The sequence below is a fragment of the Littorina saxatilis genome, linkage group LG6 (genome assembly GCF_037325665.1).
Source record: "Littorina saxatilis isolate snail1 linkage group LG6, US_GU_Lsax_2.0, whole genome shotgun sequence".
In the NCBI taxonomy this organism is placed as follows: domain Eukaryota; kingdom Metazoa; phylum Mollusca; class Gastropoda; order Littorinimorpha; family Littorinidae; genus Littorina; species Littorina saxatilis.
The window spans coordinates 46,112,816-46,139,176 of NC_090250.1; the positions used below are offsets into that span (position 1 = coordinate 46,112,816).

At 42.4% G+C, this 26,361-nt stretch overlaps 2 protein-coding genes across 2 annotated transcripts in view; one reads left to right on the forward strand and one right to left on the reverse strand.

Moving 5' to 3' along the window:
• Window positions 1-956: 956 nt before the first annotated feature.
• LOC138968197 (uncharacterized) lies at window positions 957-4,399 on the reverse strand. The gene is made up of 3 exons (XM_070340748.1): window positions 4,266-4,399; window positions 2,066-2,201; window positions 957-1,646 (listed from the first exon to the last, which is right to left on the reverse strand). The coding sequence occupies exons 1-3, from the start codon at window positions 4,317-4,319 to the stop codon at window positions 1,447-1,449; spliced, it is 390 nt and encodes a 129-aa protein (XP_070196849.1). The 5' UTR covers window positions 4,320-4,399; the 3' UTR covers window positions 957-1,446.
• A 3,321-nt stretch (window positions 4,400-7,720) lies between these two features.
• The window catches only part of LOC138969345 (large ribosomal subunit protein bL28m-like), a 100,055-nt gene continuing 81,414 nt past the window's right edge, over window positions 7,721-26,361 (forward strand). Inside the window, exons 1-5 of the mRNA XM_070342120.1 lie at window positions 7,721-7,841; window positions 10,523-10,682; window positions 13,821-13,937; window positions 16,392-16,533; window positions 26,108-26,251. Coding sequence (XP_070198221.1) covers window positions 7,817-7,841; window positions 10,523-10,682; window positions 13,821-13,937; window positions 16,392-16,533; window positions 26,108-26,251 — 588 coding nt within the window. The 5' untranslated portion in view covers window positions 7,721-7,816. The remainder of the gene's footprint in view (window positions 7,842-10,522; window positions 10,683-13,820; window positions 13,938-16,391; window positions 16,534-26,107; window positions 26,252-26,361) is intronic.

Here is a 26,361-nt window from a genome sequence, read left to right on the forward strand (position 1 = left end):
TTCGATTTCCTCTGCAGAGAAGGAATACAAAGGCATCCTGTCAGGGATAAACGAGACCCTAAGGGAAGTAACTTATTTTGACCTGAGTTCAGGATGCATCATCATCATCATCATCATCATCATCATCATCATCATCATCATCATCATCATCATCATCATCATCATCATCATCATCATCACTGACTTGAACTAGCCGCTGTCTTAGTTCTAGACATCATCATTTCTGAAATTCGATTTCTCTTTTGATACGTTATACTTCGGAGGATCCGTCAAGAAATCAGACTTGACTTGCAAGCGTGTTTTTTATGCATCAAGTTACAGTTATCCGGTTGTGCAAATGATTAATTAGAATAAAATAAAACGTCATTGTGGCCTAAATGACGCCCGTTGTGTTTAATTGGTTGCCGAGTAGCGCGCTGGCTTTGTAACCAGTTCGTCGAGTCACTAAAAGAAATAGCGGTTTTATTACCGGCTAATTTCGACCAAATAATTATCGAAGCGATCCTGCGTATAAGATGTAAAAGCGGAATTTAGACGAGATTGATCAGAGGCCTACATCTAAACACGCCCGACTACTAATCACGCCCGACCATGCCCGACAACCGTGTACATAATGCCCAACCACTAAACACACCCGACCACTAAACACGCCTGCCATGCCCGACCAACTAACGCCGCACCCCGGATCACAGTGACCACTAAGCCATTAAAACACACCGGACAGTGCCCAACCACTCAGTTAAGCACTCCCGGCCATGCCCGACCACTAAACACGGCCGCTTAAGCCCAACTGACCACTATAAACACGTCCGAGGCATGACCACCTAATACGCCCGACCACACCCAACCACTAAACACGCCCGACACTGAATGCCCGACCACTAAACATACTCGACTATTCAAACACACCGAGGCATTCTTACAAACACACTTGAAATAAGTACAGAGAAGAGGCACATTAAGTTTTTTATTTGCAGTGAGAAGACGGATCGGCCACATCATGTGGGACTTCATCCCGTTAAACAGATCAGTTGGACATTAACTATCTCCCACAAACACCAAATGTTCGTGTTTGTCATTAATTGGGCGAAGTCGACTTCACGAAGCTCGCTGCACGAAGAATCGGCACTGAATTTTTGGCTAAAAAGATTTCGCGAAGTCTAGACCGAAGTCGACCGTCGGCTTTCGGTAGGCTGACATCGCGAAGCCGGTCTTCATACGAAAACCGGCATGCTCATGCTAAAACTTCGTGCAGCCAGTTGTATCGTTCATATTCCACACAACGCTTACACGAAAGAGAACACACCAGGTTTTACAACAAAAACAATATTTTTTTTAAAAAGACGAGAGGTATAAGCTGCATTCGTTAGAGGGGTCGACTTGCCCTCCCTTCCCCTATATAGACATGCTTCGCGAAGTGGACTTGGCCCAACTAATTTGAGGCTTTTAGGACAAGTTTATGGAACAGATTGAGTGATATCCAGGCGCCACTATCCCGCGACGCCAAAGCCAGACAGTACCAGTGGGGGTGGAGGTGGAGACGCGCACCGTTTTGCACGTCAGTCCAATGGCACAGCCGCAGAAGCCGTTCATCACGTCAATGGAGTTGCATGAGGCTCCCTGCTGCTTGTATCTCTGACATGTACCTGCACACATAGGATTTTCAAAGTATCCAAAATGAAAGGGGTACACGATTGCTTGAGTGCGTGTCCTAACTGTATTTTTTTGTTAACTGTTCATGCGAAGAAATTCTGAATAATTTTGTTTAAACCAAAGGGGTACACGATTGATAAAATGCGACACGCATAGCCACGCAGACTGAAGGGGTCTTCTTCTTCTTCGTCGTTCGCTCAGACAGCAACTCCGGAGGCCCTGATGAAGGCTGCTGTACGCCGGAGGCTCTCCATGGGTCACTGAAGGGGTCTAAGTCGACCAAAAGCGGGTGCATTCTCAGCAGGTGGATTTCCTGTAGGCCTTTTTCCTGATTTCAGGCAATGCATTTTATTTAAGAAAACAAATCACACATGTATGGTCTCTTGTCTTTTAGAATTCCTTCGTGTCTCACCTGAAGTATATGGTTTCCAGGGTTGGAGAAACTGAGAGACCAGACGTTTCTTGCTGTTGACGGTGATGTTGACGATTTGACAACACTCGTCGGCTGCACACTGACCTTTGTCAATACACGTTCTGCCCACTACAGCCTGCAACACGGCAACACAATCACAAATGGCACACACACTATCTATCTATCTATATATATACGACTTCTGTCTGTGTGTGTGTGTGTGTGTGTGTGTGTGTGTGTGTGTGTGTGTGTGTGTGTCCGCGATGCACGGCCAAAGTTCTCGATGGATCTCTTTCAAATTTGGTGGCCATATTCAGGTACACCCCGGACACAACCTGGTCGATGAGCTATTTCAACACGTGCTCTCAGCGCGCAGCGCTGAACCGATTTTAGTTTTTCTCTGGATCCATTCCCAGTAACTCTTCCTTATCTTCTCCAGTGTTTTCAGCGTTTATCTCCCTTCCTTCGTGTGGCGTCAATCCATATTCCCGTTTCTATTTTTAGAAGGTCACTGTCGACAACGCTCAATCCATATTCCCATTATACTATTTTTAGAAGGTCACTGTCCCGGCGAAGCCGGGTATTACTCTTCTCCGGTGTTTTGCGCGTTTATCTCCCTTCCTTCGAGCCCTGTATTCGGCTCGACTTCTTCCCGGCGAAGCCGTACCCGGCGAAGCGGGTATTCATCTAGTAGCTAATACACAGACACACACACACACATCAGGGGCGGATCACATAATTTTTAAGGGGGGGTTTCCAAATTTCTTTTGGGGACAATTCGACGACGCGAAGCGTTTAGTGGAGGGCGCGAAGTGTTCGAACCTCCCAGGGGTGGGTAGGCTAAGGGGGCATGCCCTCCCCCCTTCCTCCCTACCCCCCCCCCCCCCCCGACTGGAAAATTGTGATAAAAACAAGGAAAACGTGGAGCATTCGGGTGCAATCTGAGCCAAGTAATTTCCCTTCCAAAAAGTAAATTTAAGCAGACAAATTTGGATCAAGACAAGGACAATTTACCGATCTGTTGCAACCTGAGCCAACAAATTACCCGACTACTTTCCAAAACCGTCACATAGCAGACAAAGGTCTGCTCCTTGGGGGGTCCGGGGGCATGCCCCCCCCCCCCCCCCGGGAAATGTGATAAAAATCAAGGAAATTGGAGCAATCTGGTGCAATCTGAGCCATCAGTTTTTCTTCATTTTCAAATTTATCTATTCTTTTTTTTTCTTTTTTTTTTAGGCTAGGGGGGGGGGGGGGTCCGGAAACCCCGTAACCCCCCCCCCCCCTGGATCCGCCCCTGCACACACACACACACACACACATACACACACACACACACACACACACACACACACACAGAGTAAAATTCACATCCACAGATAAAAAGTTGCTCAAGCCGTTAAAGCTTACATTGGAAGCAAATTTAGCCTACGTAACTAATCACAGGAAGCGACTGAAGTGACTGTGTGTACGGCCGTATATCCGTACCAGGTTAGATATTGCCATATGAGTGGGTACGGATATATCCGTACCTGAGAGACAATGAGTTAAGCGTGTTTTATTCATTTTCTCAGTTGTACACGCGTTTCAGAAAAGAACAACATATAGAACGATAACAAGCAGACTGCTTCTGGACACGTTCTAAAAATGATAAGCAATAAACATTTCGATTGCACACATGGCGAACAAGCGATAACTTCAACACTTAACTTTCAAAATATTTCATTATTATTTTATATTAAATAAAGTCTTTAGTTACTGACCAGTTTCTGTTAGGTCTTTTGTCAATGTCCAATTTCTAAATGGTCTTTGTCCACTTTCTATTAGGTATTTTGTTCACGTCCAATTTGTTGGTCTTTGTCCACTTTCCTTTAGGTGCTAGATCTGTTTTTCATGTATAGTTTCTGTTAGTTTTTTTGTTAATGCATTTAATTATGTCTACTGTTTCGTTTCCCAAATCACACAACAGTACCCACCACACCCCCATCCCTATACGTCTATCTCTCTCCCCCTTCCACCCTTTCGCTAAAATGTCTACAGCTACTTTTTATAGCTATGCAGTCCATTTTCAGCAAGTTCTTAATCTAGGCTATAGCTGAATCGGTCACACATTGCAAAATGACATAAATACTTTGTAAGTTTAAAACAAACAAGGACAAACAAAACAGTGACAACAAAATAAATAAAAACCCATTGTACAAACCAAGGAAACAGCGGCAAGAGCTGCCAGGAAAACGACAACAACAAACACCTTCATGCCGATGCAATAGCTAAACTTTTAGCGAAATCGTAGAACCTTTCTATATGGCGGAACAGACGGGAATGGTTGAAATTTGATAGATAAGTGAGAATCGTGTTTTTCCAATTAGTCAGGATCCATGGGCCGACTTTGACATATATATATATATATATTTGATATTGTGACTGATTGCACGAGAAGATGTAACTGTTACGGTGTCTCATGAGTGTCAAACTAGCTCACGATAAAGACAATTTCGCTGTTCGAATGGCATATCCGAAGATCTTATCACATAACAGCGGCAGAGCCTTGATTGCCAAGCAAACCCCAAATATGTAGGCTAGCGTAGCTTGTCAGGGCCGGACCCAGGGGGGGGGTTCCAGGGGTTCCGGAACCCCACCCCTGAAAAAAGCATGTACCTTGCTTTGAGTGGTTTTTTTTTTTTACTAGTTTTAGCACCAAAACAATGCTGCTCTTAACCCTCAAAACAAGGCCCAGAATGCACCAGATTGCACAGATTTTAACTGTTTTTCAAAAATTTTCCGGGGGAGCATGCCCCCGGACCCCCCTAGTTCGTGCGCCTGCTTTGCAGGCGCGCGCTTGTGGCTTTGCCACTTTGCTGATTTGCCCCCCCAAAAAAGGAGGAACCCCCCCCTTACAACTCATTTGGTCCGGCCCTGCTTGTAAACAAATCTATCTCTCTCTCTCTCTCTCTCTCTCTCTCTCTCTCTCTCTCTCTCTCTCTCTCTCTCTCTCTCTCTCTCTCTCACACTCTCTCTCTCTCACAAAGACACGCGCATAGACGGCACAAACACACATCAGTCAACACACAAAGAAAGCAATAATAACATCAGTAACATTTATTCGAGTTTATGTCAGGTAGGTATCATAATACTGGCGTTCAGTTATTCAGTCTCATTCACCATGACATGTACCGCTGCCCAGGAGCAAATACTGCCATTCATGTAACTTCTGAACCTCAACCGACTTACATATATATACCACAGCCTCAAACATGCATAAAAAACGCGGCCAACTTGAAATGAAAGCACTTCAACTGATTTAAACGTAGCCAAGTAAAGATCGTTTCTTCAATCTAGCTACCTAACATCAGATTCTTAAAGGCACACTCAGCTTCCCGTAAACCATCAGTTTCTGGTCACAGACACTGTCAGGCTTTTACACACAGTACAAACACCCTTTCCGCGTTTAAACACTCACCGCTTAAGAACATCCTAGGTGCCCTCTGTAAAGAGCGAGCAATTTTCAAAGAATTTATTTTTGCGTGGCCAGCCGGATTGTCTATAAGACAATTGGACAGGCCTCGTTTTGGCGCTAGACCTAACTTTTAAAATCTCAATAATAAATTGACAGCTTGTTACACAAACATTCTTAAATCATAAAAGAATTCTTTTTTCATCAAGACAAGATCAGTACAATTCGAAGTTTTGAAAGTTTGAAAAAAGAAAAGCCCGGAAGCGTGTCACGCAAAACGTGTTTCCTCATGCTAGCAGACGAATGTTCTGCATAGCGCCACTGAGTTTCTTTGACGGCAACCGCCACAGCTTAGTTCGTGTGGCTCGCAGCCGTTTGTTGCGTTATAGATTCAGAGGTACACAATAACGTGCTATTGCAGATACAGCGAATCGCATTGAAATCACAAACTGACAACTAAATTGTGAAAAAAAAGGAAAGTGGATCACACGGGTTCACGATGTCTCAGGTGTTAGATAAAGCACGAAAACAGGTGTGTGGTTTACGCGAGCTAAATGGCCATTCAAACGAACAGTGTCATTGAATGCTATTCAATGCTATTGCAAGTGTGTTCGATAAGGTTAGAACTGCTTTTTTCATGAGAATATTTAAATCGTTCTGTAAACCATTTGAGACGGACTGAGGCTTTAACTGACCCGCAGTTAAACACCTACCCCCCCCCCCCCCCTTTAAAACCACCAACAATTTGAGAAAATCTAAAATTTAAAAAAGATTGGAGTCTTAACTGAAGATGCAGTGCAGGACCACGCTTTCGTGCTGGACAATGACGAACATTAATTCGTATAACATTTGCAGTTTTCGACTTCTGGCAAGGTCAATGAAACTTTGTATAATTTCAAATGGATAGAAGTCAGTTATTCGCTGCGATCGTTGAGGGGGGGTGCACAGCAAAAAAAAAAAAAAAAAATTTGGAAAGCTGATTCTATGACCATTTATAAGTTCAAATGGCACCAGATGGCACCATTTTGCTTCTTTGAGCCAAAATTTTTTCCGGGGGAGCATGCCCCCGGACCCCCCTAGCAAATTCGGGCGCTTCGCGCCCATCACATTCACTTTCGATTCAAAGTGCACCCCCCCTTACAAAGCAACTGATCCGCCCCTGCCACAGTCATCAGTCGTCATCATCATCATCAGGAGTCATCGCTAGCTCTTCGGAAATGCATCATAACTCGCTGATATTTTATTTCTATGACTTAAAAGTTGGTGCAAAGTTAGATAATTTTGTGAAGATACTAGACCTATAGAAATATTATATTTTTACATGCTTAAAAGCGGTTTGAGGTCGCGCGTGCGTGCTAAAATGATCCGAAGCTTTCTTTTTCCGACGGCTGGCTAGCTCTTCGAAAATGCATCATAACTCCCTTATTTTTCATATCTTTTACTTAAAAGTTGGTACAAAGTCAGATAATGTTGTGAAGATACTGGATATAAAGAATATTGCATGAACATACTTTAGTTTGAGGTCGCGCCTGCGGTTCTAAAAACAGTGCGAACATGGTCGGACGCAGAAATCCGATGCTTTCACTTCAGCTCGCTAGCTCTTCGAACTGAATGCATCATAACTCCCTTATCTTTTAATTTCTATGACTTCAAACTTGGTACAAAGTCAGATGATGGTGTGATGATACTAGATATATAAGAATATTAAATAAACATACTTTAGTTTGACGGTTCGCGTCTGCGGTTCCACAATGCGAACATGGTCGGACGCAGAATTCCGATGCTTCTGTATCTGTATCTGTAGGTTACGTCGCTAGCATCCAGATTGCTGGCTTTGGCGCGACGGGTGGGTGCTTTCACTTTCGCTCGCTAGCTCTTTGAAAATGCATCATAACTCCCTTATTTTTGTTTTCTATGACTTAAGGCTTGGTTACAGTCAGATAATGCTGTGAAGATACGACATATATAAAAATATTACATTTGCATGCTTTAGTTTGAGGTCGCGCACGGTCGCGTGTGGTCGCGTGTCAGACGGTTCGCGTGCGGTCGCGTGAGTTTGCACATAAACCGCGTTACAAACAAACAAACAAACAAACAAACAAATAATAATAATAGAATCAGAAAACAAAAAGTTTTAAAGGCACCAAAGAGACGCTTTTTAATAGCATTGTGTTATATTTCTAGACTTTACTCATGGATGCTTCAGACGAACTGAGATTCTGCTCTGAAGTGTGATTTTTAATGGCGGCCTCCTTGCAGCACGGCAGAAGCTGACCTTTCACGACAAGTTTTGAGCAAGAATGTCTGTGATACGACACTCGCGCCGTAAGTGATCAGTGTTAAATGACAGGTTTTAAACTGAGATATTGCACCGTTGTTGTCTCTTGCAATGATTGAACCAGTTACGTAAATGAATATGCTGTTTCTCTCGCTCTGCTACGTAGGGCTAGCAGACGATTCTTTAAATTCTGATCAGCCAACGTGATGATCTTGCTATGAGTATGATATTTATGGGTCCATGATGATTCTAGTAATTTTACCAGTTGCGAGGAAGGAATTCTATTACTTTTTTTGTGTGTAATGGGTTTAAACCTTTGAATGTCTATTAAAATTAAAGATGATGTGCTAATCTTCTGCGTTCATGGGCTGAAACTCCCACGTTCACTCGTGTTTTCGCACAAGTGGATTTTTACGTGTATGACCGTTTTTACCCCGCCATTTAAGCAGCCATACGCCGATTTCGGAGGAAGCATGCTGGGTATTTTTGTGTTTCTAAAACCCACCGAACTCTGACATGGATTACAGGATCTTTTCCGTGCGCACTTGGTCTTGTGCTTGCGTGTACACACGAAGGGGGATAAGGCACTAGCAGACTAGCAGGTCTGCACATTAGCTGACCTGGGCGATCGAAAAAATCTCCACCCTTAACCCACCAGGCGGCAGCGGCCGGGATTCGAACCCACGACCTTCCGCTTGGGAGGCCGGCGTCTTACCACTAGGCCACTGCGCCCATGATGATGATGTGCTAATCATGTTTATCCTATATACTTGAGATCCTACATACCCATGTCATGAATTAACCGTCTACTCACACGTGTGTATCTATCTATATATATACGACTAGTGTCTGTGTGTCTGTGTGTCTGTGTATCTGTCTGTGTATCTGTCTGTGCGCGATGCACGGCCAAAGTTCTCGATGGATCTGCTTCAAATTTGGTGGGCATATTCAGGTAGACCCGGGACACGACACAACCTGGTCGATATTTCAACACGTGCTCTCAGCGCGCAGCGCGGAACCGATTTTGGTTCCACCTCAGCTATTTTGGTTCCACCTCAGCTACCAGGGCCCCCATACCGACACACCATAGCCGCTACACCACATCACAACGCCAAAGTTCTCGGTGGATCTTTTTCAAATTTGGACACCGTATTCAGCTACACCCCGGACACAATATCATCGATGAGATATTTCAACACGTGCTCTCAGCGCGCAGCGCTGAACTGATTTTGGGTTTTGTGTTCATTTCACCATTATAAGTAACTCTTCCTTATCTTCTCCAGTGTTTGGCGTTTATCTCCCTTCCTTCGTGTGGCTTTCCCGTTCAGTTGTAAGTTACTACTATTTTTAGAATGTCACTGCGCTGTCCACTGCGCTGAGCGTCTTCGGATATTCCCGGCGTTCTGTTACTGTTACTATTTTTAGAAGGTCAACGCAGTGTACAGAACGTAAATTGGACCCGTAAATTATCCTCACTGTAAAAGTGCAAAGGTCGAATCAATTTATAGCCACGCGAAAAATACACTGTCATCTATCTCTCTATAGATACGGCTTCTCTGTGTTTTTTTGTGTGTGTGTGTGAGTGTGTGTGTCTCTATGTAAGCAACACCTGTGCATTGTTCAGTTCTGTTTGTGATGTGGTCTGGCGGCTTTTGTGTAATTTTATGTACTGGCCTTCCTTTGAGAAGCCATAACTTGCTCAGTCCTGTTTGAGTGGAGTTCGCCTCCAAAGGTGATTAACACGGTTACATTCGTCGACAAGGATGGGACTCGATATGGTCAGGAATGGCATTATGGCCACTGAATCATTTTCGTGCTGTTCCCATTCCACGAATCTGGGAGGGACCTAAGCTTGGCGGGTCCATTGTTCGGACCCGGCGAAGCCGGCGTACGGCTCTAAGTACTTCTTCCCGGCGAAGCCGGCTACCCGGCGAAGCGGGTATTCATTCTAGTATCATATAAATGAGGTCGTGTCAAACTACAGTCTCACAGGGTCCGAGGGACCTTATTTTCGCCTACCCATGATGACAATGTCACCGAGACAGATGTCTTTCTGGTTTGCTGTTTCCTCTAGAAGATTTTTGAGACTTTACATGTGACGCCATAATTTCTAGAGTGATCATCTTTTTCATTTGACGTCAAAGATTTTGCGAGGCTTTGCCTTTGGAAATGATTGAGGTTCCTTAAGACACGTGCAAGGGCGGATCAATTCACTTTGGAGGGGGGGGTTACAAAATGACTGCGAAGATAGAAGTTGACGGCGCCAAAGGCGCCTAAGCCTCTAGGGGGGTCCGGGGGCATGCTCCCCGGAAATTTTTTTTATCCAAAGAAGCAAAATAGAGCTATCTGGTGCATCCTGAGCCAATAAATTATACCTCTTTTTGGGGGGGTGGGGGGTGTTATGTAACCCGTGTAACCCCCCCCAGATCCGCCCTTGACGTGTTCAATTCGGACGCTTCGACTGTGGGACGTTTGGAGCAGAGGGCACTCACATACAGAATGTAGGATAAACAGAATATCAAATGGCTTGCTGTGTGATACCAGGTTTACACTCATTGACTCAATATTTTTAAAATATTAATAAGCTCGCTTTTGCTTGCACTTCAATTTTTTTAAACAACTCGTGTAAATGTGTTATCACACATGCACAGCGAGCCATGTAGATCATTCTATGCATCTTAATGTTATCCTCAAATCTGAAAACTTGTTGCTTTGGTTACTCTGGCAGGTCTTTTCCCTTATACCTACAAATGGACACGAGATGTAGATGCGGTGCTGCCCGAACACTACAAAGAGCGATGCCGTGAATTCATGCTCAAAGATCCAGCACCAGTACACTATCGTCCAAATCCTGACAGATACACTGTTCGAGAGTCCACAGGAGAAAGGCAAGTATAACTGAATTTGATATTTGTTTTTTAATTTGTGTTACATCATTACACTATTGTCCATGAAAGACCCTATTTGTGTACTCTAGACCCTGTTTGGAAGTCAGTTACGCTTTCTGTCCCTCCCTCTATCTTCTTCAAGTCTATAATAAAGTAGATGCAACAAAACAATGCATTTCTTATATGTTATAAGCGCATAAACGTTTAACAATGGGTTTTTTTATTCATCAGCTTCATTAAAGTAACGTCTGTCAACAGAAGTGATTTAATTCAAAAGTCTTGTAGTTGTATCATCTCACTTAGTTGGCTAAATATTAAGATTATATTTATACTTCCTAGGAAAACTTGCAATTTTGCGTCAAGTTTCACACTTTTCTTCCCTTGGTCTATCAGGGTTTTATTTACTAGTACGCCCTGCGCCATTGGCGCATTAAATTTGAAAATGTCCCATCACAATTCCCTTCAGTGCGTCAAAGGGCGCATTGAGATTACGTACCACCACGCCACCAAATGTACACTTTACATTGGATTACACACACACACACAAACACGCACACACATACATGGATAACACGATATAGCGGCTAATTTTGGATGGCACCATATTGCACCATTTTACATCATTGTTGAAAAACACGTACAGGCCTCTTTGGCGCTTCTTGCCTTCAACTATGTCCCATCGGAAATTGGTTGAGCGGGACAAATGTCCCATTGCCTTTTTCTCCCAGGTTAAAACCCTGGTCTATATTCAAAAGTGCATGTGCAGAATCAAAACAGGCCTTGAGAAACACCGACTGACCGTACCACAGAACCTCCTTTTTAAAACCCTCTGTTTTAAAACCTCCCCCTTTTGGGGATTTTTTAAAAGATTTTCTGTACATAACATCTGGAAATGTACCTGAATTTTAAGACTTTCAATCTTTTAAGAGCTAATTTTCTGAGATTTTTGAAGGTCTGAAAACATGGATTTTGTGGCCTTGTCATCTGAAACTAACCTTTGTCTATGTGTGTAGAGTCTCTTCTTTTCTTTTGCTGTGCAATCCATACAGCATTTGTCTTGAGTTTACAATATGAACAATTCTGTCAGGAATTCAATACCTGCAAAGGCCTATGAAGGGGGGTGGGGTAGGTAGGGGTAGAGGAATGGTGTGTGGTGGTTTTGCGCTGTAGACCCCTGTAAAGTTCGTGGTTGAAAACGACGTTAAACACCAAATAGACAAACAAACAAACCCCTGTAAAGGGGTTCTTATCAAGGGACATAACTTTGGCTGGAATCAAGTTGATGTTGCTGCACCATCAAATGAGTTGTTCCCCTCAGACTGAACCTGGCCTGTTAGTGTGAGGAACAGGTTAAAGATTAACAAGTCGCGTAAGACGAAATTACTACATTTAGTCAAGCTGTGGAACTCACAGAATGAAACTGAACGCACTGCATTTTTTCACAATGACCGTAGTCCGCCACTTGTGCAAAACGGAGTGAAACTGCTGCATAGCACGCTTTTCTGTACCTCTCTTCGTTTTAACTTTCTGAGCGTGTTTTTAATCCAAACATATATCTATATGTTTTTGGAATCAGGAACCGACAAGGAATAAGATGAAATTGTTTTTAAATCGATTTCAGAAATTTAATTTTGATCATAATTTTTATATTTTTAATTTTCAGAGCTTGTTTTTAATCCAAATATAACATATTTATATGTTTTTTGAATCAGGAAATGATGTAGAATAAGATAAACGTAATTTTGGATCGTTTTATATATAAAAAAAAATTATTACAATTTTCAGATTTTTAATGACCAAAGTCATTAATTAATTTTTAAGCCACCAAGCTGAAATGCAATACCGAAGTCCGGCCTTCGTCGAAGATTGCTTTACAAAACTTTTAATCAATTTGATTGAAAAATGAGGGTGTGACAGTGCCGCCTCAACTTTGACAAAAAGCCGGATATGACGTCATCAAAAGTATTTATCTAAAAAATGAAAAAAAAGTCCGGGGATATCATTCCCAGGAACTCTCATGTCAAATTTTATAAAGATCGGTCCAGTAGTTTGAATCGCTCTACACACACACACGCACAGACAGACACACACACATACACCATGACCCTCATCTTGATTCCCCCTCTATGTTAAAACATTTAGTCAAAACTTGACTAAATGTAAAAACAAAACAAGAAAGAACTACTGTATTCCGATACATTCAGGAATGGTTTTCTACTGCAATTTAAGCCTCCAATTTTGTAGAACCTGCTCTTGTTAGCATAACAAGTCATTTTTAGATACCTTTGAAGTTAGAGAATGAACTGTACAGATGCCTTTCATTTGCATGGGTTTTAGAAGGAAAACATCTGCTCAGCCATTTTTTTTTAAGGTAGGGAGACAATTATGTTGATATTACGTATGCATATTCTCGTCATTTTCGTAGATCAAATGACCAAATGAGCTCACTCCGTCAATTAATTTTACGAGGAATATAACCTTATTTTGATTTAAGGGACTTTTATCAATAATGCCACAGGATTGTGAGCTCTGAATTTACAACGCTGAAGTTCAACCTGTATTCCTATACTTGATTCTATTTCGGAAAAATGAAATGCAATTTTGTCTGTCTAGTATATGCATATGAATTTGATTTTGTATATCAAATACATACAGGGTGGTGCCATAAGTGATGCATATTGTAAGACGTGAATTTATAGCGGTACATTTGGATCGCCTCAAAGAAAAATAGATAACAATTTTTTACTTGCTTCAGGCCTTTGTACTTCTGTTATTTAGTTGCGTGTCCTTTGCTCATTATAACTGACTATAATTTGCAAGAAAGCAACGCGTACAAAGTCTAAAAGTAGTGGATTTGCAATGCTTTCATGTGACGACTGACAGCTACCTGTAGATTTGCATTTGACTAATTGGTGCTGGAAATGCGCTTTAGTTGAATTTGAAGCGTAGTCATGTTATTGATGTTTATCTTTAACCTTGCGTCTTTGTATCGGTGAGAACAGTAATCCTTTGTTTTTTAACTTTGTTCATCTTACCACAGTCACTTCGTTGTTTAGATTTTAACCTTGCTATCATAAGTAAACTTTTTCTTCATTCTTTGTAATTGGTTACTAATATACAGCAATGATATGTGTGCAGGCTTCGAGTGCAGAACGTGCCTGTGGATGTGAAATTTCCCAAACAGTGTAACAAAGGACTGTGGGGAGGGGAGGGTTTCATTATCGGCTACATCAAGAAATCTCCTCTATCACAGAGGTCAGTCATTTGTTTCATCCTTAACCCTTGCATGCTGTAACTACATGATCTGATACCGGCACGGTTGGCCTAGTGGTAAGGCGTCCGCCCCGTGATCGGGAGGTCGTGGGTTCGAACCCCGGCCGGGTCATACCTAAGACTTTAAAATTGGCAATCTAGTGGCTGCTCCGCCTGGCGTCTGGCATTATGGGGTTAGTGCTAGGACTGGTTGGTCCGGTGTCAGAATAATGTGACTGGGTGAGACATGAAGCCTGTGCTGCGACTTCTGTCTTGTGTGTGGCGCACGTTATATGTCAAAGCAGCACCGCCCTGATATGGCCCTTCATGGTCGGCTGCAAACAAACAAACAAACAAACATGATCTGATAGACAAAGGGAAGTAAGCACTTTAAATGCATACAACATGTGCAATAGAGTAAGTTATTGTTTCATGCATTTGGAGTGCTTACTTCCCTTTGTTTATCAGTATGTGTGAATGCAACTTTTGAAGTAGCGGAATGAGATTTTTCATGTTAAATGTGCTTATTTGATTGAAACATGCAGTGGTACCTGTAATGAAGTTCACCTTCCGGACCTTCCAAAGGTGTCCCTACATTGCAGGTGGCCTATCATGACAGGCATGCTTTGGCAAAGATAATAGACAAAGGGCCAGAAGGTGTCCTTTCATAGGTGTGTTTGTTTGTTTGTTCGTTCATGGGCTGAAACTCCCACGGCTTTTACGTGTATGACCGTTTTTACCCCGCCATTTAGGCAGCCATACGCCGCTTTCGGAGGAAGCATGCTGGGTATTTTCGTGTTTCTATAACCCACCGAACTCTGACATGGATTACAGGATCTTTTTCGTGCGCACTTGGTCTTGTGCTTGCGTGTACACACGGGGGTGTTCGGACACCGAGGAGAGTCTGCACACAAAGTTGACTCTGAGAAATAAATCTCTCGCCGAACGTGGGGACGAACTCACGCTGACAGCGGCCAACTGGATACAAATCCAGCGCGCTACCGACTGAGCTACATCCCCGCCCCCTTCATAGGTGTGTCACCAGAGGGGCTTTACATGGCATGATATCTTTCAACAACTGTCAGTATTCACGTTGCTTGGCAGTTCACCATTGTAGAAAGGATTGCTTTGGCCCGAGAAAAACGCAGGACAAGAGGAACTAGTGTGCGTGTCAGCAGTGCAAGGGCAAAAACATAGGAAAACAAGAGGCGAAGCCTTCAAGGCTCACGTAAGAAATCGACAAACAGTAACACAAACTCAATCACTCCGTCACACATACACACACACACACACACACACACACACACACACACACACACACACACACACACACACACACACACACACACACACACACACAGTAAGCATAGGTGAAACTATGCAAGAAAGCGAGACCCTGGATCTGCCAAGAAGTCTCGGCCCGCTCACAATAACAATGACCGAGACTTTCAGTAATTCCTTTGCGTGACGTCTAACCCTCTTACGTCATAATGTGACGTCTTCAAATAGTTTCTATCACACACGTCGAACACTTTTGACCGAGACTGACGTAATCCATAGACTCGGAAATGTTAAAGTTTCTACCACAGACATACACACATACATACGCACGCACGCACGCACGCACAGACAGACAAAGTTTATCATCGCATAGGCTACACTTACGTGAGCCAATTATAGACAGACCTGGGAAACCATACGATTTTGCCGTATTTTGCACGCATGATTGTCTAGAATGCAATCAGTGCGGTCAGTGAAAAAAAAATAAGAAGAAACAAATCCTGGACTACTTGTCGTCAGAAGCGCATCCCGAAGCTGATTCGGTATTTTGACACATGATTACAGTTTTTGTCAGTAAACATTGAAAGAAGCATTTGTTTTAAATGTATTGGTAAGTAAACTTAATTAACGGTGCGACAGACGCGTGTGAAGCATGTTTGAAACATGGTTGTTCAAATGTTGTGTGGAGTACGCTCATTTTCTGAAAATACTACAAGTTTGTTTGAGAATACCCCAAGTGCAAAACAGGGGTTCCCAGGTCTGTATAGAGAGCTGTCGACCCCAAGGAGCATTCCGTTGAATGTGGCTGTTGCAGGCTTTCACGCTTAAAAGTCTCGAGTTTTTGTTCCTTTTCCCGTTCTTGTCATTTTAATTTCAGAAACTCTCTGTGTGACACTATATTAAAGCATGACCTAAACTTGAAAATAGTTCCACTTGTCATTCTGGGTTTGGTTCCCCTTGAAGAAGAGTACAGATGAACTTTCAAAGTCTTTGAAATTTGATGTTGTTGTTGGTTTCAGTTGATGTATCTTTTGATTGTTTTTATTTGCCTTGAGTCGCCTTGTGGTGAGATATGTGCTCGTTATAAATTCTCGTATTATTATTATTGTTATTTTAAGTTCATTTGATGTTAAAAGTAACTATTTTTGTTTATTTTGTTAATTTTGTGTTTGTCAGGTTGCCCAGGATATGGCGCCCCTACCTGCAGAAGCGAGTGTTATACAGTGAGATCCTGGACACACACTTCATCATCACAGTCACTTTGCGCACCATGGATCTGATTGATGAGCATCATGGCTTTGATCACTACATCCTCAAGGTTTGTACTGTGTTCCTGTGTTAATGATGATAATAATAATGCATCATATTGATAAAGCGCGTGTACCACAGGTTTAAACTCTGCCCAAAGCACGGTACAATCATTTGGGGGGGGGGGGGGGGGGGGGGGGGAACAATAACATAACATCAATGATCACAGACACCTTCAAAGATCTCTTCAGGCTTTTTACAGTGGAACCCCCATTTTAAGACCTCCCAATTTAAGACTCCCTCCTTTTTAAGACCTGATTTTCTCAGATTTTGGGAGGTCTTAAAAGGGGGGTTCCACTGTACATGGGATAACAATATCCTTCCGCTTAAACACATACCAGAAATCAGTATCCAAGCCGCTTCCCGTGGAGGGAAAGAATTTTGTGATGAATTAATTCTGCAGAATGAGTCTGTTGTCAGTAATGAAATTAGTCAGGCATGTGAATTGTCCGCCGAAAGGCAAATTTCCGCCGATTTTTTGTTGTTCCGCCGAAAAAGCTTCAGTGTCCGCCGAAAAAATAAGTGGGGGAGGCACAAATGATTCTGAAAACTGAATTTAATGGCAAACTTGGAGCTCAAATTGCACAATTTGGGTTCTTTGGAGAATTTTTTTTTCGGGGGGGGGGGGGGGGCATGCCCCCGGAACCCCCCTAGTGAGGCTAGGCGCTTTGCGCCGTCGACTTTAAGCTTACTTACAAATGTTCAACCTTTTTTACTTTTTTCAATTCCCATGCCTGTTAGTTCATGACCAAAAAAATGCACATGCAGAAAGCTCCCAGGTAGTTGGTTTTGAGTACTGTGTGTGTAATTTTCAAGGGGTGGTCTTATCAATCAAAAGCCCGGACAGATCTGTTACTTGTCAGCAAACCGGCACGGTGGCCTAGTGGTAAGGCGTCCGCCCTGTGATCGGGAGGTCGTGGGTTCGAACCCCGGCTGGGTGTTTGTTTGTTTGTTTGTTTGTTCGTTCATGGGCTGAAACTCCCACGGCTTTTACGTGTATGACCGTTTTTACCCCGCCATTTAGGCAGCCATACGCCGCTTTCGGAGGAAGCATGCTGGGTATTTTCGTGTTTCTATAACCCACCGAACTCTGACATGGATTACAGGATCTTTTTCGTGCGCACTTGGTCTTGTGCTTGCGTGTGCACACGGGGGTGTTCGGACACCGAGGAGAGTCTGCACACAAAGTTGACTCTGAGAAATAAATCTCTCGCCGAACCTGGGGACGAACTCACGCTGACAGCGGCCAACTGGATACAAATCCAGCGCGCTACCGACTGAGCTACATCCCCGCCCCCCCCGGCCGGGTCATACCTAAGACTTTAAAATTGGCAATCTAGTGGCTGCTCCGCCTGGTGTCTGGCATTATGGGGTTAGTGCTAAGACTGGTTGGTCCGGTGTCAGAATAATGTGACTGGGTGAGACATGAAGCCTGTGCTGCGACTTCTGTCTTGTGTGTGGCGCACGTTATATGTCAAAGCAGCACCGCCCTGATATGGCCCTTCGTGGGCTGCTGGGCGTCAAGCAAACAAACAAACAAAAAACTTGTGAGCTTAATCGTTTGCAGGGGAAAGACTGGGTTTTTAAGGCACTCTATCCTCCCTGCCAAAAGGTCACATGTTTTTTATATTTGGTCAAGTTTTGACTAAATATTTTAACATCGAGGGGGAATCGAAACGAGGGTCGTGGTGTATGTGCGTGTGTGTGTGTGTCTGTGTGTGTGTGTGTGTGTGTAGAGCGATTCAGACTAAACTACTGGACCGATCTTTATGAAATTTGACATGAGAGTTCCTGGGTATGAAATCCCCGAACGTTTTTTTCATTTTTTTGATAAATGTCTTTGATGACGTCATATCCAGCTTTTCGTGAAAGTTGAGGCGGCACTGTCACGCCCTCATTTTTCAACCAAATTGGTTAAAATTTTGGTCAAGTAATCTTCGACGAAGCCCGGACTTCGGTATTGCATTTCAGCTTGGTGGCTTAAAAATTAATTAATGACTTTGGTCATTAAAAATCAGAAAATTGTAAAAAAAAAATAAAAATTTATAAAACGATCCAAATTTACGTTTATCTTATTCTCCATCATTTGCTGATTCCAAAAACATATAAATATGTTAAATTCGGATTAAAAACAAGCTCTGAAAATTAAATATATAAAAATTATTATCAAAATTAACTCATAACTCATAACTCATAACTCATAACATTTTATTGATCCAATAAAGGAAATTAAATTGGTCATCAGCACATATAGGTCATTAATTAATAATTATAAAAGAATAAGAGAAGAAAATTCATAAAACCCATGAAGTAATATATGTACAACTACAATACCCTTTTTTCTTGCACACATGACACACCGACACACCAACACACATGCATACATACCCACATACATGCCTACATACATACATACACATTGTCCAAATCAATTTAAAAACACTTTCATCTTATTCCTTGTCGGTTCCTGATTCCAAAAACATATAGATATGATATGTTTGGATTAAAAACACGCTCAGAAAGTTAAAACAAAGAGAGGTACAGAAAAGCGTGCTATCCTTCTTAGCGCAACTACTACCCCGCTCTTCTTGTCAATTTCACTGCCTTTGCCATGAGCGGTGGACTGACGATGCTACGAGTATACGGTCTTGCTGAAAAATGGCATTGCGTTCAGTTTCATTCTGTGAGTTCGACAGCTACTTGACTAAATATTGTATTTTCGCCTTACGCGACTTGTTTTTGAGTCACTTGAGAAAAAGTGACTCTATGTAATCGGTCAGTGTTAGTCTGTCCGGCCGTCCGGCCGGCCGTCCGTAGACACCACCTTAACGTTGGACTTTTCTCGGAAACTATCAAAGCGATCGGGCTCATATTTTGTTTAGTCGTGACCTCCAATGACCTCTACACTTTAACGATGGTTTCGTTGACCTTTGACCTTTTTCAAGGTCACAGGTCAGCGTCAAAGGAAAAATTAGACATTTTATATCTTTGACAAAGTTCATCGGATGTGATTGAAACTTTGTAGGATTATTCTTTACATCAAAGTATTTACATCTGTAGCCTTTTACGAACGTTATCAGAAAAACAAGGGAGATAACTAGCCTTTTCTGTTCGGCAACACACAACTTAACGTTGGGCTTTTCTCGGAAACTATAAAAGTGACCGGGCTCAAATTTTATGTGAACGTGACTCCCAGTGACCTCTACACTTTGACGTCTGCTTTGGTGACCTTTGACCTTTTTCAAGGTCACAGGTATGTCTTGAAGGAAAAAAATTGAAATATCATATCTCTGAAACTATTCATCGGATTTGATTCAAACTTTATAGGATTATTCTTTACATCTTCTTCTTCTTCTTCTTCTGCGTTCGTGGGCTGAAACTCCCACGTACACTCATGTGTTTTTTTGCACGAGTGGAATTTTACGTGTATGGCTCTTTACATCTCATTCTTCAGGTATGCATTGTGTTGTGAATAGCAATTTCTTCCTGTCCATCTGATGCCTCATATAATATTCAGAACTGCGAAAGTGACTCGATCGAGCGTTTGCTCTTCTTGTTATAACTGTGACATCATGAAAGTGCACAACCTGGGATGAAGTTTTGCTGTGTTGGAATGTGCTGACAAACAAATCAGTGACCTCAATATTTATTACTATTTTGAGGTATATCAGTGTTGAACATCACATGAAATCAGAGGTATAGCACCTCCCGGTGCCAAAGCATATCAAAACAAGAGGCGAAGCCTTCAAGGCTCCCGTAAGAAATCGACAAACAGTAACACAAACTCAATCACTCCGTCACACATACACGCACACAGTAAGCATAGACACAGTGCAAGAGTGGAAGACGCTAGATCTAGATCTGACTGACAGCAGAAGTACTATTCAGGGAAGGATGGAACAGGAACACTGAGACCAAGGTCACCATGAGAGCTCCGGGCATGAAGGGCCACAAGAGCAAGGACATTTTATAATTTTGGATGATTAATGAGATGAGGATGATTATAATGATGATGCTATGGATTTCCAATTTGGTTTGAGACTACGTGACAGGGCAGCACTCTACGCTTACTGTCATAATATATCCTGGTGTCAACCAGGCCCGAGAACTGCCGCACCTGCGGTGTTGGTCAGGTAAGCAGAACCTGAGCACCCTCAAAGTCGCATTCGTTAAGTGAATGACACTCGGCTGTGTGATTCCAGCCTTCCCATAGGAACCATAGCACTTCCACTCTGGGTAGGAGCCGACCGTAGCCCGAAAAACCCACATGACCCTGATGGGATTCGAACCCACGACCTCCCGGCCCGCAGCCCGATGCGCTAACCACTGCGCTACGGGGGCCGGTTCAGCCAGTCTTTCTTACAAACAGACACACACATACACACACACACACACACACACACACGCGCATGCATGCACGCACACACACACAAGCTCACACACACACACACACACACACACACACACACACACACACACAGTGACTCACACAGATCTCATACATACAAAACTCACATGCACATAGACAGACGGACACACACACCTTTACAAACAAACACACACAAACATACACACAAACTCATGCACACACACACACACACACACACACACACCCACATACACACACACACACACACACACACACTCTCTCTCAGTCTCTCTTTCTTACACACACACACACACACACACACACACACACACACGCACGCACGCACACACACACACACACACACACACACACACACGAGTACACACACACAAACAGTAACAATAACACATGTGCACAAAATGAACACACACACACACACACACACACACACACACACACACACCGCGCGAGAGAGAAAGACTACAGGGAGGCATGACGTCATGATGCATTAATTGACGTCAAACACTTTTGACCGTGACGTAATCTGTATCCATAGTCTTGGATAACCACACACACATAGACTCGGAAATGTTAAAGTTTCTACCACAGACAGACATACATACATACATACATACATACGCACGCACGCACGCACGCACGCACAGACAGACAAAAGTTAGCATCGCATAGGCTACACTTACGTGAGCCAATAACCCCAGAGGTATGAACACATGCAATATTTTCAATCAGGCAGTATGGAGCTTGTCTTCTAGGTGCAAAGGCAATACAGTGGAACCCCCTTTTCAGACCTATAACACAAATCTGAGAAAATCAGGTCTTAAAAAGAAGAGGGTCTTAACTCATTGTCTCCCAGATACGGATATATCCGTACCCGCTCATATGGCTCTGACTTAATACGGATATATCCGTATACACAGTCACTTCAGTCGCTTCCTGTAACGCCGATCTAACGCCTGCATTCCAACGTGTTGATACACAGTTTTTACACAGTTACTACAATAATCTGAGTGACCTGCTGCAGCACAGCTGGTCTGGCTAAAAAAAAAACTAGGTCAACATAGGTGGGGTAGAAAGTGTTAAAATGGGGGTAAAATTACAGCAGTTATGAAGAGAATGTCTGAAAAAACAAGGTCTTAACAAGGGATGGAGTCTTACATTGGGGGGTCATAAGGGGGGTTTCCATTGTACAAAAAAACCCACATTTTGGTGAAAGTTTCTTTGAAAACAAAGAGCAGTTAACAGACACATATCTGACATTGTTCATATTCATATGATGCCCCCCGCGGGTTAGGGGGAGTCCCATATTGGTTGGGACGAGAAAGAATTTACCCGATGCTCCCCAGCATGTCGTAAGAGGCGACTAACGGATTCTGTTTCTCCTTTTACCCTTGTTAAGTGTTTCTTGTATAGAATATAGTCAATTTTTGGCTCAGGTAAGTGTAGCCTATGCGATCGTAACTTTGTCTGTCTGTGCGTTTGTGCGTGTGTGTGTGCGTGTGTGTGTGTGTGTGTGTGTGTGTGTGTTTGTGCGTGTGTATGTCTGTGGTAGAAACTTTAACATTTCGTCATTTGAAGACGTCACATTATGGTGTAAGAGGGTTAGACGTCACGCGAAGGAATTACTGAAAGTCTCGGTTTTGAGCGGGCCGAGACTAGTTGGAAGGCAAGAGTTATCTTTTTCTTTTCATGTCTTGGCGTCTCAAATCTTATTAGTCAGAAAGCGCATGCACGTAGTCTCGACCAGCGCGTGGTGTGCTTCTTTCTGAGTTCTTTACGTCACAAATTGTACTTTACGTACTTGATGATGACGTAAGTTAATTGTATGTGTTCTATTTCGTTGACTGAGCACGGCCGGGACCAGTTGGCGTGAGCGCTGGGATTTCGAGTTTCATTCGACATGTCAATGCATCGCAGTATGAAATAATACAGGTAGGAGGTTAGTTCTTGTACTTTGGGTCAACCAAAGTCGATAAATGCATTCTTCACTATGGTCTTGAGTCTGATTTCGTCGTCCATCTTGAATCGAAAAGCACTCTTCTTACAAAAAAAACCAACTTCGTTGCGAGCTACGGCGAAGCTTAGCATGTCAAAACTTGAGAAGCGATGTTGGGGTCAAAGTAGATCTACCACGCCGTAGCTGCGGGTTTTTGGTATTAAGACTTTGCGAAGCTTCGTGTAGTGAGTTTGTGTTACTGTTTGTCTATTTCTTACGTGAGCCTTGAAGGCTTCGCCTCTTGTTGTAAAGATTTTAGTCAAGCAGTATGTAAGAAATGTTAAGTCCTTTGTACTGGAAACTTGCATTCTCCCAGTAAGGTCATATATTGTACCACGTTGCAAGCCCCTGGAGCAAATTTTTCATTTGTGCTTTTGTGAACAAGAAACAATTGACAAGTGGCTCTATCCCATCTCCCCCCTTCCCTCCGTCGCGATATAACCTTGAATGGTTGAAAACGACGTTAAACACCAAATAAAAAAAGAAATATTCATATGATAGTGCTGGTTATTTCTTTCGGTGGATCAGTCACTGCCACTGGCTCTAACACTCAGTCACAGGTTGTATCGGGTGCCTCTTGTATTTTTGGCAGGATGTATGAATACACCTTGCTTTTATTGTCAAGAAGTTCATTACATAAAGTAAACATATTTTGAAGATGTGGAACACTGTATATGTGTGAAATTATTACACATTTGTGTGAACGACTCCTTGTCTTTGAGTAGTAATGAAAACTGAATCTGACAGTACCACCCATTAAAAGCAAAAAGACTATACAGTGGAGTCCCCCCTTTAAACTTCACCCCTTTTAAGATTTATTTTTATTTTTATGAGTTTCTTAAACACATTTTTTCATAACCTCTGTAAATTGACCTCCGTTTTAAGAATCCCTCCTTTTTGAGTCACTTGAGAAAAAGTGACTCTATGTAATCGGTCAGTGTTAGTCTGTCCGGCCGTCCGGCCGGCCGGCCGTAGACACCACCTTAACGTTGGACTTTTCTCGGAAACTATCAAAGCGATCGGGCTCATATTTTGTTTAGTCGTGACCTCCAATGACCTCTACACTTTAACGATGGTTTCGTTGACCTTTGACCTTTTTCAAGGTCACAGGTCAGCGTCAAAGGAAAAATTAGACATTTTATATCTTTGACAAAGTTCATCGGATGTGATTGAAACTTTGTAGGATTATTCTTTACATCAAAGTATTTACATCTGTAGCCTTTTACGAACGTTATCAGAAAAACAAGGGAGATAACTAGCCTTTTCTGTTCGGCAACACACAACTTAACGTTGGGCTTTTCTCGGAAACTATAAAAGTGACCGGGCTCAAATTTTATGTGAACGTGACTCCCAGTGACCTCTACACTTTGACGTCTGCTTTGGTGACCTTTGACCTTTTTCAAGGTCACAGGTATGTCTTGAAGGAAAAAAATTGAAATATCATATCTCTGAAACTATTCATCGGATTTGATTCAAACTTTATAGGATTATTCTTTACATCAAATTATTTACATCTGTAGCTTTTTACAAACGTTATCGGAAACACAGGGGAGATAACTAGCCTTTCCTGTTCGTCAACACACAACTTAACGTTGGGCTTTTCTCGTAAACTATAAAAGTGACACAGCTCTAAGAGTAACAAATGTTAGTGTGTCTACTGTTAATATGATTGCTTCGAAAAAAAATTAATGATGCTAGTTTATGTGAATTAAGTTATTGATGGGGTTTGTTTATGTGAGATTAATGAGAGTATTTTTAATGCCAAGGTAAATATTTTGTTGCTCGATCCATGCAATCTCATTCTTCAGGTATGCATTGTGTTGTGAATAGCAATTTCTTCCTGTCCATCTGATGCCTCATATAATATTCAGAACTGCGAAAGTGACTCGATCGAGCGTTTGCTCTTCTTGTTAAGACCTGAATTTCTCAGACTTTTTTTGGGGGGGTCCACTGCACAATGTAACACCCCATGTTAATTTGACTCAGTATATTTTATATACATTTTTGACTCACATGCGAAGCAAAAGTGAGTCTATGTACTCACCCGAGTCGTCCGTCCGTCCGTCCGTCCGGACGTCCGGAAAACTTTAACGTTGGATATTTCTTGGACACTATTCAGTCTATCAGTACCAAATTTGGCAAGATGGTGTATGATGACAAGGCCCCAAAAAACATACATAGCATCTTGACCTTGCTTCAAGGTCAAGGTCGCAGGGGCCATAAATGTTGTCTAAAAAACAGCTATTTTTCACATTTTTCACATTTTCTCTGAAGTTTTTGAGATTGAATACCTCACCTATATATGATATATAGGGCAAAGTAAGCCCCATCTTTTGATACCAGTTTGGTTTACCTTGCTTCAAGGTCAAGGTCACAGGAGCTCTTCAAAGTTGGATTGTATACATATTTTGAAGTGACCTTGACCCTGAACTATGGAAGATAACAGTTTCAAACTTAAAAATTATGTGGGGCACATGTTATGCTTTCATCATGAGACACATTTGGTCACATATGATCAAGGTCAAGGTCACTTTGACCCTTATGAAATGTGACCAAAATAAGGTAGTGAACCACTAAAAGTGACCATATCTCATGGTAGAAAGAGCCAATAAGCACAATTGTACTTCCTATGTCTTGAATTAACAGCTTTGTGTTGCATGACCTTGGATGACCTTGACCTTGGGTCAAGGTCACATGTATTTTGGTAGGAAAAATGTGTAAAGCAGTTCTTAGTGTATGATGTCATTGCTAGGTTTAGGTCAAGCATGTGAGTCGTATGGGCTTTGCCCTTCTTGTTCAATTATATATTCAGCGAACTACTGCTTATTTGCCACTGGATTACAGTTTACAATGTACTACATGTATGTATATTCTTTTTGTATGCGCTAACCACCTTTATCTTTCATATGTCCTTACCATTCTTTCGTCCCACCTCCACCCTCCCCCTCTTCCTCCTGCTAGCTTTCTCCTGTTCTTTTTGGTTTGCTTCAACTATGCTGTTTACCTAGATAGTTCCATAGTTTATAAGTAATGTTTGTCCGACATCATATTTTTGTTAATTTGTAACTACGTAGGGCGCGTAATATAAGCGTTCGCTTGAGTTCGTGTCCCTATTGTTTTTCGTTGTATTGTTGTACCATGTTTGATTTAATAAAACATTGTTTAAACCAACACCCCATGAATGAATCCTTGTGTTATCAGACCCATGAAGTGGACCTGTGCTCCAAACTGGGTATGGACCTCAAACGGCAGATGCTGGTAGCACTGGCCAAGAAAGCCTGCTATCCTGATGATCCTGTCAAACAGCAAGAGATCCTGCAGAGGTACAAAGACTACATGGTACCGGTGAGTACCCATTGTACAGAGACCCAAGCATGAATGAGCAGCACTAAAATGACCAAAATAAAACTTGGAAAATACATGGAGTAACTTAGTTTTTTGGGTAGTCTTCTTCT

Excerpts from the sequence above, each read along its gene's own strand:
- LOC138968197 (XM_070340748.1), bottom strand. The coding sequence starts at position 4,319 with ATGAAGGTGTTTGTTGTTGTCGTTTTCCTGGCAGCTCTTGCCGCTGTT. Across the intron at positions 2,202-4,265 it reads CTCTTGCCGCTGTTTCCTTG|GCTGTAGTGGGCAGAACGTG; the intron begins GTTTGTACAATG and ends GCCGTGTTGCAG. Across the intron at positions 1,647-2,065 it reads CTGGAAACCATATACTTCAG|GTACATGTCAGAGATACAAG; the intron begins GTGAGACACGAA and ends CTATGTGTGCAG.